The sequence below is a fragment of the Diceros bicornis genome, chromosome 4 (genome assembly GCF_020826845.1).
Source record: "Diceros bicornis minor isolate mBicDic1 chromosome 4, mDicBic1.mat.cur, whole genome shotgun sequence".
NCBI lineage: Eukaryota > Metazoa > Chordata > Mammalia > Perissodactyla > Rhinocerotidae > Diceros > Diceros bicornis.
Window position 1 is genome coordinate 71,168,515 of NC_080743.1, and position 15,491 is coordinate 71,184,005.

General features: G+C 43.1%; 1 protein-coding gene across 6 annotated transcripts in view; it reads left to right on the forward strand.

Annotated features, from left to right (window-relative positions):
- Positions 1-7,962, forward strand: part of PBX1 (PBX homeobox 1) — a 273,601-nt gene extending 265,639 nt beyond the window's left edge. For 3 of the 6 annotated variants that reach the window (XM_058539713.1, XM_058539714.1, XM_058539715.1), the window contains one exon: positions 6,074-7,962. In XM_058539713.1, the coding sequence (XP_058395696.1) occupies positions 6,074-6,166 (93 nt within the window). In that variant the 3' untranslated portion in view covers positions 6,167-7,962. The remainder of the gene's footprint in view (positions 1-6,073) is intronic. The other 3 variants (XM_058539716.1, XM_058539718.1, XM_058539717.1) reach the window with 2 other exon arrangements.
- The last annotated feature ends 7,529 nt before the right edge of the window (positions 7,963-15,491 follow it).

Consider the following 15,491-nt stretch of genomic DNA (forward strand, 5'->3'; position numbering starts at 1 on the left):
GTGGGATATCTTCCTTCTTGTGCCCTATGGAGAACATTCCTTGTTGAGATGGTATGCTAAACTGTGGAGCTGCAACAGGCAGGATCCAATGTTTTGCTCACCTATTTTCCCTAAGAACAAAACATAACAATATAAATTTAATCATAGTTACTTGTTTGGGATAAGCTACGAAGTACCAAATCTCCTTGATGCTTACTTAGTATGAGAAAAGTTTACTTCCTAGATGTAAAAGTTACCCTGAAACCTGGCACTGCCTCTGCTCTATCTCTTGAATATTTTTTAGGTGTACACAGCTGTTTACATATAGTCAGTCTGAACTGTGGAGGTTTGGACCTGATACTGTATATCTCTCCACACCCACAATGGAGGATGGATGTTACAGTGCCGCTAAATGCTTGCTTACTTCTTCATATGTCCCTCCGAGGGATATTTATTGAAATCTATGCTGTGTCAGGCACTATAGTAGGCACTTTGGAATCAAAGATATGTTCCACATCCCTGCTTTCATGGTCTGGTAGGTGAGACAGACATGTGAAAGAGTGAATGCACAGGTGCTGTGATAGAGGGATGTACAGAGAACTGGGGGACCTGCAGGGGGACGAGACATTGCCAGGGGCAAGTAGGAGTGCGAGGATACTTCCATTCAATCTTGAAAAACAACCAAGGTGTGAGTGGCGTGTAATTGGATGAGTAAGGCACTGTATTCAAGAGGAAAGAAGTAGGCATGAAATGGCAGCTCTGTTATGGGAATTTCTAAGTAGCCTGATATGCTTGAAGTTTTAAACACGAGCGTTGAGTTGGAGAGTCAGCAAGGTTAAGGACATTGTAGGCCTGATGAGGACATTGAACTCATCTTGAGGCCAATAGGAAGCCATTGAAGGCTTAAACGGAGAGATGACATGATCAAAGCTATATTTTTGAAAGATCATTCTGGTGGCCGCTAGAGATCTGTTTACCGTTGTAAAATTTCCCAGGGAAATTTTGAATATTTTGTCTCTGAGGGGACTTTCCAATAGCATCTTTTTGCCCCAGAGCATGTCTTGGTGAGTGCTTGCTGTATAATCTTGGGAAAAGAATATGCATACCAGGAAAACATAGTTCTTCTGTCTTAATGGAAAAATGGTGGATCTAGGGCGTGACTCCACTGGGTGAGCTGTTGTCTCCCCTGATAAATAGTGGCTGTGTGTGTGTGTATGCATGTGTGTGTGCAAAGAGAGGGAGAGAGGATGCATCCATGTTTCTTTGTTCCTGGCCGACGCAACGAGTGCCCGGGTGATTGAGGGCCTGGAGCACGTACACCTCCCCACCCACACTGAAGGCACCTCTGGTAATGGCATCTGGCCCATATGCAGATCCAGCTCAACTCCGTGCTGACATCAGCCGGTTTGTGGCACCTCAGCGTATTTCTGGGTTGCAAATGAGAGTTTCTTAGTGCCAGGCTCACTCGGGCTGTCACATCAGGTGATGAATTCTCTGCATCAACCGTGTGCTGCTAAGGTAAGCTCAGAGGAGGAGCGGGAAGAGGAGGATGGGACTCAGCCCAGCAGCCGCTGCTCTGGGCTAACAGCAATACTGGATTTGCAACAGCGAGGGAGAGGCAGGTGGCCCCTGTTCCAGCACAGGGAGGGTGGCAGAGAAGAGAGAAGTCAGGGCTTTAGCTGCAATTCTGTGGTTTTCTGTTTTGTTGGGAGAAACCATGCAGGTTTTCCCATCCACCGTTGCTCCATTCTCGGCTCCGTGGCCAGCTCTCTCTACCTCCTCCCACAGGCATGCTTTGCTTTATCCATTAGATGGGGTTCTGGCAAAATTTAGTGTATATCAAATTATGTGCCAAACTCATTAGAGTAGGATATAGAGTAAATGGTCATTTTTGTTCCTGAAACTTTTTGTTCCCAAATACCTTGAATTTCTGCTGTGAAAGTCCAGATGTTCTTATCTAGGAAACCTGCTGTAGTTTGTCCTAATTTTATATTCTCTTAGCTTCCTCTTCCGTGAGGTTCTGGGTTGAGCCTGCTGCTGGTTTAGGCTTCACCTGGTGGAATTAAATGTTAAATCGAATCTTGCTTTCCAGGCCACGGGCCACAGAATTACCTGTAGAACTGAGTGCAAACTGTCCCGCTAAGGATGTTTTCAGAGATAAGAAGGGCACATTTGGCTTTGCAGATTTCACCTTCCCATCCCTGTAACTCCTCAGTGCATTCTCGGGCATCAGCATTTTGAAGAGTGAGTGTCTCCACTATAAAGGATAGTTTGCATTAGAGAGTGAAGGGGGAAGTTGGGGTGCAGAAGAAAAATAAAAACGGAAGTCTTATTTCCCACCACCCCCACGCGGTTGTTAGTGAAACCATCTTCGACTCTCACTGCTCCCAGAGATAAATAAACACACAAAGGCGGAGTTTCCTACTTAATATTCACCCTCAGTCGAGGAAGAGGGAAGGAATTGCTCCCCGGGGTTAACGTGGCAGTAAGCGAGGTCAGCTGTTTCCCAAGACAGTGCAGCCTCTGAACGGCCTCCATTAAAGCTGGAATGATACAGCTGAAGCAGCCGAAGTGATTTACGGGAAACCCAGTTAAGTTGGGTTTGCTCGCAGTTTCTGATCTTGTGGAGGTTTGAACAGCAACAGCAACAGCAGCAGACAATATACCGTAGTATAAACCACCTCCAGGGAAAAGAATTACGCAGCATTTCCCATTGTGAGACAGGCTTATTCTAAAAAGTACTTGTATTCATCTGACTTGAAACCCGTAGGCTGCAGTGTCCTGAATTTGGTAACAAGTGGCAGGTCATAGCTGAAATATCCTGGGGTAGGGTGACCAGAGACTGGAAGTCCCATATTCCAGTAAATCCCTGAGTTCTGGGAGGACTGGGATGGTTGGTCACCCAATCTGAAGTGAGTGTGCGTGTCTGTGTATGTGTTTATGGAAGGAGGGGGAGTGAAAAAAAGGCGGCTAAAGAGATTTGTTTTATTTCTTTATTTTTAATAGAAGATGTTATATATTCTTCACCAGGCCAACTAACATAATTAAAATGTTGGTTTTGATATCAGCTTGAACTAATTCCTGTCTCTACCATCTTTGAGTTCTCTGCCTCTGGCATCTTGCGCACTGGTCTGAGAAAACAGAACTTTGTAAGGAGAGACATCAAATGGCTATTGTTTGAGTTTATTTCAGCTCAGATATGACTTAGAAAGAAGTCTCCTGGAACCTTCTGGTCAATATACAATGCCTTGCCAATTCCCTTCTAATTAAACGCCACAGAGCTCATTTTCTTTACAAATGACTTCATTTTTGGCACCACTTGTTATTTTAATGGAATGGTAGCTTGGCTAAATAATAGTAATAGTGGTGATTTGCCAGCGATGTCATGAAACTCCTTTGTGCCATGTTCTATGACATGGATGCTAACTGCTTTCAGAGAACTTCCTCACCTGCTTGTCTCGTACCAGGTCAATTCTAAGATACATAACTTTTTTCTCTTTTACCAGCACTTTACTCTATGCCTCGTGATACTGTACTTAAGGAACCTCTGTCAAGTTTTCTTAAAATCCCATACTACTCAGCAGGCGCAGACACACACACCTATTTATTTATTTACCTATCTATCATTCTATCTATCTATCTGGTAAACATATACATATAAGAAAATTACTAGGACAGACATATCAAAATGCTAAGAGTATCTCTGAGTAGTAGGATTATGGGTGTTGTACATTTTGTTTTTTATGCTTTTCCTATTTTCCAAATATTATATTGCATATATAATTGCAAATATTATATGTGTGAGTATTATGTAAGCATATCTTACTTTTATAATCAGAAAAGATAAATGACGTTAAAAGATTTTCTTTGGGGAAAAATAATTATAACCACCATTCTCAATCAGCTTAAAATGGCACCAGAATACACAAGTTCTTGGTTGGAAAGGAAGGCTAAGATATTGTCACTCCTGTGACCAACCTACATTAGGAAATCGAATTAACTCTGTTCTTGATTCTGAGCACATTGCAGAGTCTTGGCCCCAAAAAGATAGAAAAGCCTCCTGTTATAAAAGAAATAATTCTCATTTTCCCCTCCTTGTTCTCCTTCGAATCTATCACAAACACCAGGGAAAATGTCCTCCAGCAGACAGAGGGAGTGGGAGGAGCTACCTGACTAGGTTATGAGATGGAGATTTGAACTTGAGAGCACTTATTCATTGATCCATGATTGAGGTGACGTGTTCTTGGCATTTCCCGGGATGACCTTGCCTTCTTGGTATCCGGATCTGCTCTTTAGTGAGGTAGGGAAAAAACCCATCCTCTTGCTGAACTAACTGGTGAGAGCTGATTTGAATTGAAAGGTTGGCTTTCCTGGGAAAATCGGAGCATCATTTGGGTGAGCCAATGAGAAAGAAAGCCAAATGGATGAAAAGGGCAGAGAAAAAGGAGCCTGATTTAAAGGTTAGAAAGCCTGTGTTCTGTCTCAGTCATAATCCAGAAGCCTGCTTTTCTCTTGCACCTCTGCTTTCTTAGGAATGAAATGTGAACAGGCATTTGCCAGCACCTGTGAAGTGCCTAGCATGCTCCTCAGTACTGTGGATTATGCTAGAGTGGAAGCTATAGTCCCTCCCAAATGGCAATAACAACACCTGCCCCCTGGACTCCAAATATTTCAGAGAATAAAACGAGGGGAAAGCAGAATAGGAAATAATTTACCAGGAATGCCTAAGACTTGGTCTGTTCAACATGAATAGTTCCAGAGTTCAGGTCTGTTAACTCGAAAGGAACACAGTGATTGGGGAAAAAAAGGCATTTTAGCACATTTATATTTCAGTCCTTTAAAATGTATAAACAGGGCCAGCCCGGTGGCGCAAGCGGTTAAGTGCGCGCGCTCCGCTGCGGCGGCCTGGGGTTCGCTGGTTCGGATCCCGGGCGCGCACCGACGCACTGCTTGGCAAGCCGTGCTGTGGCGGCGTCCCATATAAAGTGGAGGAAGATGGGCACAGATGTTAGCCCAGGGCCGTCTTCCTCAGCAAAAAAAAGAGGAGGATTGGCAGATGTTAGCACAGGGCTGATCTCCTCACAAAAAAAAAAAAAAAAAAAATGTATAAACAATCATGAATTAACCACTGTAGCAAATCGTTCTTCAACTATTTTAATGGTGGGATATTTTTTGAAAGCGGTGGTCATTAAAACAAACCCTTTTAGAACAACTCCTTGTTTGGATGCTTCTGTATTTAGAGTCTTAGAAAAATGATCTACAAGTGTAGATCAGACTTGTAGCTTCCTGTCTCGCCACCTTTTTAGATATCTTCACGCAGTCCAGTCCTTATGTTCTTGGCATTATTGTTTTACCTGTCTTATTTGCCTGAATCACCCTCTATACTTTTCAAGTCTCCCCTCAAAGAGTGCCTCCTCCATGAAGCCTTTCCTGATGCTCCAGCAAGAGGAGATATTGCCTTCATTTGAAACTTCACAACTGGGCTGTTCCATTTATTAGGTTCTGCCTTGAAGTCTAGTTCATTCGTGTACTTGTCTTATCCCCCTCCTTGAGGACGGGAACTGTGCCTCACTTATCATTATATACCCAAGAGCATCTAGTACAGAACCTTGCACAGAACAGGTACTTGGAATCCCATAACATATGGAACATCCAGAGCTGAAAGAAAGCATTTGAGCCAACCTTTTTATTTTTCTAAAGGGGAACCCAAAGCCAAAGAGGTGAAAATGCTTCACCAGAGTCAATAGCTAATCGTTGCCAGAGTCAGAACTGGAACTCGGGTCTCTTGGCCTGCAGGGCAGCTGTCATTCTGCTAGAGCACACGCAGTAATCATCTGATGGCCTGGACTGAATTAAAAAGCCTTTGAGAAGTGGGAGGTGTTAATATTGTGTCCAGCAGCTCACTGGGACAATCCAAACTCATCTGAGGGTGGGGGGAATATTATCAACCACAAAATAGCTGCCCATTTGATAAGTGTCCCCATGTGCCAGGCAGTGTGCTAGGCCCTTTACACAAGTTGCCTTATTGTCATTGTCTGCTCAAAACAGCCACCCAATCTCAGAGGACTGACTTCTCTCCCTTTTTCCCTTCTAGGCTAATGGAGGTTGGCAGGATGCTACTACCCCTTCATCAGTGACCTCCCCTACAGAAGGCCCTGGCAGTGTTCACTCTGATACCTCCAACTGATCTCCCAGCAATCGCATCCCGGCTGACCCTGTGCCCCAGTCAGGGCAGGGCCAGGAGGGAGGGTTTCTCTCCCAACGCTGAATCGGTCAGACTGGAGGTCGAAGCAATCAGCAAACACAATAAGAGTCTCCTTCTCTTCTCTTCCTTGGGATGCTATTTCAGCCAATCTGGACACTTCTTTATACTCTCTTCCCTTTTTTTTCTGGGTAGAAGCCACCCTTCCCTGCCTCCAGCTGTCAGCCTGGTGTCCGTCATCTTCCCTGCCCCTTTCCCTCTGTCCTAGACTCCCTGGGTCCCTGCCCTCTATCACATCGCTGAAGCATATTTTCAACAATTAGAGGAATTTAAAGGGGGAAAAATATACAAAGAAAATAATAAAAGTGTTTGTATGTTTTCTTGCTGGTGGTTTGAGGAGCCAAATTTACCTCACTCGGATCCCTCGCTCCCTTTGGTAACAGGCAATCCTTCTCTGTTTCTCTTGTTACTCTCACTACCTCTTAGTAGGAATACGCCACATTGCCCTACTCATTCCAGGCCTCCCTGCCTCCTCTTGCTCTGCCTTCCCTGGGGACAATCCTGATTAGAACACTTTCCTCCTCTTCCTTCCCAGCCCCAGGTATTCATTGGGGACGGCCATAGCTGGGCTTCTAAAGGTGCCACATTCTCTGGTTTCAGCTCCGCTAGGTTGATTCCCAGGCAGGAAGTCAGGGAGCAGGAGAGGGCACAAGGAACAAGAAGGGCAGCATTCTTAGAGGCTTTCTCATCTTCCTATAATAGCTCTTGGTTTCAGAGGCACAGTCTTTGGAGACCATGAGACACTTAGTAAGCAATGTTCAGAACCTACTGCAAAACCAGGTCTGAGTTAGGCATGGTGATGAACGCATCACTAAGGAGTAGAAGGTTTTTATCCTGAAACCCTTCAACTACCCCTTCACACACACACACACACACACACACACACACACTTGCACATGTAGGCAATGCATAGTCTCACACATTCACTTTCTCAAGGTCAGTCACATACCATATACAAATACCCACATTAGTACCCATAGCATTATGCCTCATGAGCCCAAGAGAGGGAATTAGCAACTCTGAGTGAAGGTCACTGACACAGAGAAACAATATGTGCCTGGTGCTTCCAGGACCTGCAGGCCCGCCAGCATGCATGCCCGACAACAACATACACAGGACTGGATCATGATGAAGGCCAGGTTTGCAGTGTAAACTATTCCTGTTCCTACCACCTCCGGAGCTCTCAGGGAGCCACTCACAGAACTTACAATGTCTATAATGGATTTGGTTCTGTTTTGTTTTTGTGTTTATATCAGGGACATTGCATTAGTTATCCAAAGTGTTATATGGCGCCACATTCTTGTTCTAGAGGAGAGAGTTGTATAAGAACATGGCTCAAGCGAACTTTTTGCTAGCTTAATTTGAAGACCCAAGAGTGATGGGGAAAGGGGAGGTAATGTTTTTAGTGAAATCATCATAGTGACTTTTATTTCCTAGGAATATCTAAGAAAGAAGAGTATATACTAGAAAGCTATTCTCTAATGTCACCTGAGCTTACATTATTCATAGCAAACTGCGCCAGCAATAAAGATGGCAGCTCTGTCACTTGATTAGGTGGAAGGTGGTCAAATCTCCTGGTGCTCCATTTTCTTTATCTGTAAAATGGGGGTTGTTATGCCTGGCTCATATCCAATCTGTAAATGTGAAGTCAGGGGAAGTAGCGTCCCTGAGATAAACTGGTTCTCGCCATGTAGGAACAATAAATGGTTTTCCTGTTCTAACTTCTGGTCGCCATCAGTACTGTGATGTCATCACCATGACGACAAAGAGAAGGGGTATTGTTGTTGCTTTTCTTTGGTTTCTTTTGGTCTGTTTGGTTTCTTAGAATAGAGATATGCTTCCAAACTAGATAAATAGGACTTGGTTCTCTTAGTTTGTATTTGAATCCAATATGTGGCCTTGTAAGTACTTAGTCCCCTGTCATATCTACTCTGCTTGAGAGGCCTCTGGGAGGGGTATAAGACCTTGAGGGGTGAGGATGGCCAGCTAACAAGGTCATGGAAATTCTGCATGGCACTACAGTAATGAATAGAAAATGCTCCCGTGTGTGTGTTGGGTGGGTGGGTGGGATACCTAAGAAACTGGAGGGTATGTGTATTTGAAGGAAATGCAAAAAGTAAATATTTGGCCTTGAAGACTAAGAGCAGTAGAAAGACTGTGTCTACTAACCTGTGCCATAATCAGAACAGGGCTTGATATAGAGAATTCCTAGAAGGAGCTATTTTGTGGTAACTCAGTAATGATTAGAACCAGTGCAGAGCTTTGTCTTAGTGGCAGGGATATATTGAAACTACCCACACAGGAATATGGTTGGATCACATCCACCTGACTGGGCAAAGTACAAAAGAGACGCAAAAGGGTTCTCTTGGAAACAAGGAAGAATGATTCCAGATTTGGGTTGAAAGATTGCCATTTTAAGTTAATGAAAAAGATCAGAGCAGTGCTACATTTGCACAGGCAGCTTCTCTCCCTGCAGTGGTTTGCACTGATTATCACCTCTCACAGCATCTTCCCCACCCAGCACTTCACTTCGTCCTCGTATCCAATACCTCTCCCACGATCTCCCCTCCATGCCCACGATCACATCCAATATGGCGGCCACAAGATCTCTCCACATTAAGCAAAGCATGAGAACACTGGCAGCAGAAGGATGAGGATGGAAAGAGTGTGCCTCTGGAAATACAGCTCCCTGGGAATTCGTATTAGGTCAATCCTACAGACACCAAAATGTGCCCAGGGCTCCTTCATTTTCTAATGGAAGTGGGAGCACTCCATTTTCCCTGGCAGCAAATTTCCTCTGAGAAATGATACTAGCCCTTGGGTTTGCCCACTTGTAACTCTTTGTCATATCCTCTTTTTCATCCCTAACTCCTCCCCCTGGCATGGAATTGACTCCCATGCAGTACTTTTGCCAAGTGGCACCTTCTTTACATTTATTTTTTATTTTGCTGTGGTGGTGGTTCTTTATTTGCTGGTTGCCTTTTCTCACACATATCTTTCCCCCCTCTTTCCTTCTGAGTTTGATTTTTCTGCCCAGAAAAACCTGACTTCGATACCAAAAAAGATAAAACTACAGAAAATCAAATTTAAAAAAAACTTAAAAAAATAACAAAAAAATACTCAATGATTCTTTCAGCTTTATTAACATTTTCCATTGTTTCTTGCGACTTGTGTCTCGTTCTTTGTAGTATTGATGATGAACATTTGATAATGAATGTTCTTGTATATTCAGATAAAGAAAAAAAAAACCAAAAAAGCGGTCTGAATTTAATAGTGTTTATAATAAAAATTTTAAAAATGACCCTCATAGCACGCAAAACAGGATGGGGAATTTCCCCTCTTCTTTCTGTGACAATGCGCATCATTCCCACATTAGTTTTTAACACCAAACTACCTACATTCATCATTTCCCCCATTTTTCTTTTATTTTCTTGCATTTGTGAATTAGTTCAAGAATGCTAGAAAAGTGTCGAGTTGTGCACATCCATTTCCTGTTTCACAATGTTTAAAAGTGACAGTAATTCATTTTGTAAACTAAACAAAAAAGGTTGGAATAGTAAGCATAATAGGTACAACCTAACACGTTATTATGTTTATTAACTTTGAGACCCAGAAATAAATTCTTTTCTTTTCTTTATTCCTGCTCTTTAAAATATAAAAAAAAATTATGTTTTGTTTTGTGTTATTTTTGGTTTGTTTATTGGGGGGGCTTTTTTTAATTGTCAGGATTATGATCTTGCTGTTTTTATTCCTTAAATATGTATACGAGGTGATGTGAAAAGATGACATTTGTAGAGTAGGCTGCTTCCTCGTACTTCTCCTTTGCTTCACAATTCAGTTGACTTCAAGAAGAAAGATAAAGCCCATGTTGATATCACATTGCTCGCCTGCATTTCCAGAGTGTGTGGCATTCCTGTAGTCCCGGAGAAAAACAAAGTCAGGGACTTGGGTTCTCCTTTTGGCCCTTTAAAAACTCAAGGAATAGGTCCAGGGGACCTTTTATCTTGTAGGGAAAGGTTTTTATTTCTGTTGATTGTGAATATCACCACAAAATGCTTTCTTTTCTTTCTTCTTGATTAATAACAACATTCCACGAAGCCTCTTTCAACTAGAGAAGATTTTTCTTCCAGAAGAATCCCACAGGAGATAGTGGTGTGATGGGTACCATTGGCTAAGTAGACTAGATCCAGGAAGCCATCCCTGTGGCCTGTCGGCCTGCTGATCCTTTCAGTTCTGATTTTGGAAGAAGAGTTGGTGAGAAACTGAGCCAGATTCAATGCTGTCGTTATAGTGCTGAGAGGTTAAGATTTATTTCACTGACAGTATACCTCTTATGAACCTCTGATTTGGGCAGCAGCGTAAAGCAAATTGTCAAACTGGCTTGGTTCGGAATGTTTTTATTAGCGATAGGAGAAAAGAAAGCAATACTATCTGGAAGAAAATTATTTTAAACATCTTTCATTCAACAAATGGTTAAGTGTTCAGAAAGCAGCCAGAATCTAAGTGAGGAAGTAATGCAGAATTGTGAAGCAACCCTTTAGGAAGTGTTTCTACCCAAACACGTGCACTCTTGTTTTTAATTCATAACAAAATAATGACGAGCTTTTCACATCACCTTATGGTTTCAACCCCTAGCTCAAAGCTTCCTGGAATCTTTTATTTTTTGTAAACTTTTCTTCCTTTTGTTAAAATTAATAAAACATTCAATGTTTTCCCCCTTTTCTCTCTAATGACTTCTTTTCTTTCCTTTGGCGTTTTCAATTATTTTGAAGTGCTTTCCTTTGGTTGGTTTTATTCTCGCTCTCCCTCCCCTTTTCTTATTATTCAGAGTATAAACCTGCAAAGTTCTGCTCTGTTTTGGTTTTGAAAGTTTAAGCTTTTCTGCTTCTGTGAGAGCACAGGCTTCTGTCCCTTTTGATTCCAATTGAACTTTTGTGTTCTCTAATGATACTAACACGGTGTAGGTTTTACAGTCTCCTAATTTGTACTGGTAATGCATATTCCAAATAAATAGTTTCTTTTGTTGCAAAAAAAAAATACTTGTATTTTGTGTAAATTTCTTCTTACATCCTGGCAACTTATCTTCCCCCAAACTAGGGCTGGGTTAGTGTGGATTAGAGTTTAAACTGTTGCCCTAATCATTTTAAAGTCTACATACAGTGGCAGTGGGGCAAATGACCTCATGGGCCACTTACCACCTACAACCTACAAAATAAGAGGGAAAGAAGAGATAGGAAGGATCTTTTATGGGCAAATATTAGCTGTGCTAATATATAATAATAGGTTGGCGCACCCTATCTTGTCTGCCCGTCTGTGACTGACTGCCATCCGCCAAGCACCAGTTAGAAAATACACCAGAGAAATTTTCTATAATAAACTCTAAGTTTCTAAGTTACAGCTGTTTGCCCAGTGGTTCTCCTTTCCTTCTCTTTGTCTGCTGTGATCTGGTCATAAGGAAAACTTTGGTACCCAAGAGATGTTTCAGGGGAAGGAATCTAGGTGAGAAATAACTAGGCTCTCAGAAGTATGCCAGATGTCACTCCACAAAGTTTGCACACTTACCATGTGTTTCGTCTACCATCTCATGTAAGCATCTCTCCTACTAGTTTGTCTGCACTCACATTGAGCCCCTCACCTTTGGGGTCATAGTCTATTACAGAGTTTCGTGTCTCAAAGTCTTCTGGCCAGAACACCATTTCAACCCTCCAGGCCTAAGTCTGTGTCCCAGCCTTTAACACAATCTTTCCATCCATGGAGTGGGATGGGACTTCTTGTTTGGCATTTGACATATTGTCCATCTAGGAGCATCGCATGCATTGTTTTCTCATTTTCATGCCATAACTCTCAGGAGGCTCTGTCAGAGCCCCCATAAGGCAGTTATGTATTGAATGTATCAACTTACCCTCTTATCCCAATTATGATTCCAATTAATAGAAAATAGATCAAAGGAATGGAGAGTCAATGAGGATCAAAGGGTCATTTTTATTAATGGACAAGCTAAGGGCCCAATGGCCTCAAAAGTATAAGGCTATCTACTAATGTTATTTTGGAGAACATCTCCAGGGGCCAAAATGGAGGCCTCATGTTTCCTCTTCAAATCTAAACATTGGAAGACACTTATGGGAGGTTTGTGTATGCAAGGCAGGCTCAGACCACTTCCTTTTCCTTTTCCAGTTGCCTGGAGAACTGTGGACATAACTTACCCGTCTAGTTTACTCCATGCAGTGATTTAGGAATCCAACTCCTTCCACATTGTGACTCCTCTACTCTAGGAATTTATCATCCTCCACATGTAGCTGGCAGAAGGGAGAGAGTAGGAAGGAGGCTCACCACTTCTTGAAAGCTTTGCCCAAGACCTCCCTTCTTCCATTCATATTCCTAAATATAAGGGTTAGGAGGTGGGGATAGGAGGATAGAAAAATGTTCTCTGGCTAGGCATCCACTTCCTGGCAATAACGCCGCACAATAACTTTTTGGATGGTTGGCCATCTCTGTCACAGCTAGTGACCAAAAGAATAAGCAAGAGCCAAAGATAAGCCCACATGGCTGTTTCACTGTGCTGGACATACTCCCAGTTAAAACATTTCCAGTCAACATCCCAGACTTGGCTTTGTTACCCTTCAATGGGGAAGGTGGAGAGGTGTCACAACAGGAGCCAGAGTTTTTCAACCCAATACTACCCCCTCAAGGGAGAGGAAATGGAAGTCTCCTCTCTGGGAATGTGAGAGTGGGAGGGAAACACCTCCCTTCCCCAACATTCTTCAGATTTGGTTTTTGTCTTAACTCAGGCATCAGCACCCAGCCTGTGGTCATCAGGAGGGGAGAACTGTAGTCCCTGAAGGCAGCCTGTTCCCATCTTCAGGAGGTACTCCCATATGTTTATTGCAGCCTAGAAAAGCCAGCAGTCACTTTGGAGAGTAGAGGTCTAAAGCCTTAAAGTCACAAAATCTGATATGCTCAGCCTCCTCTACAAACCATAGATTCCTATATGCTTATCCTTGTTGACATCCCCCACTTCCCACCCTAAACAAAAAGACATGCAGCAAAACACCAATGTTCTGAGCACTCTATCCAGAATATAGCCTCCCTTATGGAAACATCCAGCGTGGAGGATGGCACAAGAGCTCAATCTTATGAAACCATTCAGTGGGTGAGCCAAGGAGCGTGTTTTAACCTGGATCTCTGAACCAGAGGCCTGGAACAAGGATTGAGGCTCTTCTTTGGAGACGTCCTTCTCATTCCTTGCATAAAAGCTATGACAGTGTACAGGGTTTGCTGACCACTGAGCCAGTGAGATGCAGTCTATGGCTTCTAGCCTTGGGCAAACTTCCAAGGCCACTCTGGGCAGTGTGGTGGTGTGGGAAGAGGTGTTCTAAAGGGTCATGGCAGTGGCCATGCCCAGGGCCACATGCTTTGGAGGACCATGATCCTTGTGTAGCCTCCCAGGACCCATGCAAAAGAGAGCTTAGCTCATCCTCCCAGATGCCCCTGGATAGATCAGAAGGGTCCATTCATTAACATCCAGGTTACACTGTGCCCTAAGCCAAAATTCACTCTCTGCCACGATATCCAGCCACACTGCCCAGTGTAGCTCAGCAGAGTTGTCAACGAGCACCTCTTGATAGTATAAAAGGCCCCAAGTGCTACAGTACATTTCGATGCGAATCTCCCAATATGCATCCAGAGAGAAATTAAAGTTCAAAGTAAAATCCTCTTCTCTCTCATAAATTAAAACTCAAAGAAATGCTAGTCTACAACTCTGCCTTCCCTGATTTCCTCCCGTGTTTGTTCTCAGCCAGAATGCTCTCACTCCATTGCCCGAAGTAGAGACAAGGCAGTGAAGCCCTTTTCTATTGGAATGAGGGTAGCCGTTCTGGTCCTTCCAAAGTTCAATTAATCCAACCTTGAATCTCTCTAGTACCCACTTTTTCTAAAAAGTCACTTTAGGGGGCATATGAACCATATCCCAGCATCAGTCTTGCCCACAGAATTTAGAAAACACAAGCAAAGCCCGGGCTTCTAGAGCAAAATTAGGCTCCCAGAACCCAGATTATAGTACCATATGACTCTTGCTAATGAATGACCATAACGGAGATTTGATAGTTTGGGCAGGAAGCAGGAAAGACAGAAAGCACATGAAAAAGTAAAAAGAAAATCTTTATTTCAATCTTTCCAGTACCAGTTGATTAGTATCAACTGTAGTGTTGAGAAAAAGCCACCAAGAGGACGTTAATTTTGCATTCTGCTTCCTCTATCCTGGGGGAAACAATCCAGTCTATGCATTCTGCCTCTTCTCCTGGAGAATGACCTTTGAAATATTTATGTCTTTGTGAAAAATTCAAAAACGTAAAATGAGTCCCCTCCTGTTCACAGCCTTCCTTGTGGCTCCCTTCTTCCCCTTGGTATTCATATACGTATTTAAGATGTGTCTCGATTTCCAGTTCCCTTTAAGTCTTGTGTTCCTAATCCTATTTTTATCCTGTACCACTGTGACTTCTGCTCTTCTTGCTCTGTAATTCCTCCAGCTCATGGCCCCCTCTGAGCTTTTCCTTTGTCTCCACTGGAATCAATGTCCAATTGCTGAACCCAGGCTGAGGGTGATGCTGCAGAACGCTGGCCTTCTCCCCCATCAACTCTTCTCACAAACCCTGGCCTTCCCTCTGTAACTGGTGCTGCTTCGGTATCAGCAGAAACATTCCTTTCTGCAGTCTTTTGAGGTGTGCCCTGACGTTTCTCTCCTATTGTTGCCCATCTCCTTTTAAGGAAAGCCAGCCAAGATTAAAATGTTTAACCTGCCCTTTCTCCAGTTACATCCCTTCTCTGTCTCATGGAGAGCTCACTCTCTTTGCTGTTGGGCACAGACATTTGTTTTCCTAACATGCTTTTCTAAGTTCTATTTCAAAAATTTTTTCAAAAATTCTGGATCTGTCCAAGGCTTCCATTGTTCAGATAAATCCTGCTCAGCTTTAATTCCTTGAGTTGAGTCATGCTACACAAGAGGTGCTTTCCCATCGCCGATGCTCAATAGTTGCGTTCCTAACAAGCTCCCCTGTGACGTGTTTCCACTCTCCTGTAGCGCACCATCTCTGGGCAGCACCTTCAGAACATGACGTGTCTGCGGCCCTGTACACAATAACGGCTATGCTGGAATCACTAATAATTCTTGAAGTATTTTACCATGATCTTCTTGATTTTCCCCTTCACGTGTGTCCACATTTCTTTTTTTATCTTTTACTGAGACCTTTAAAGT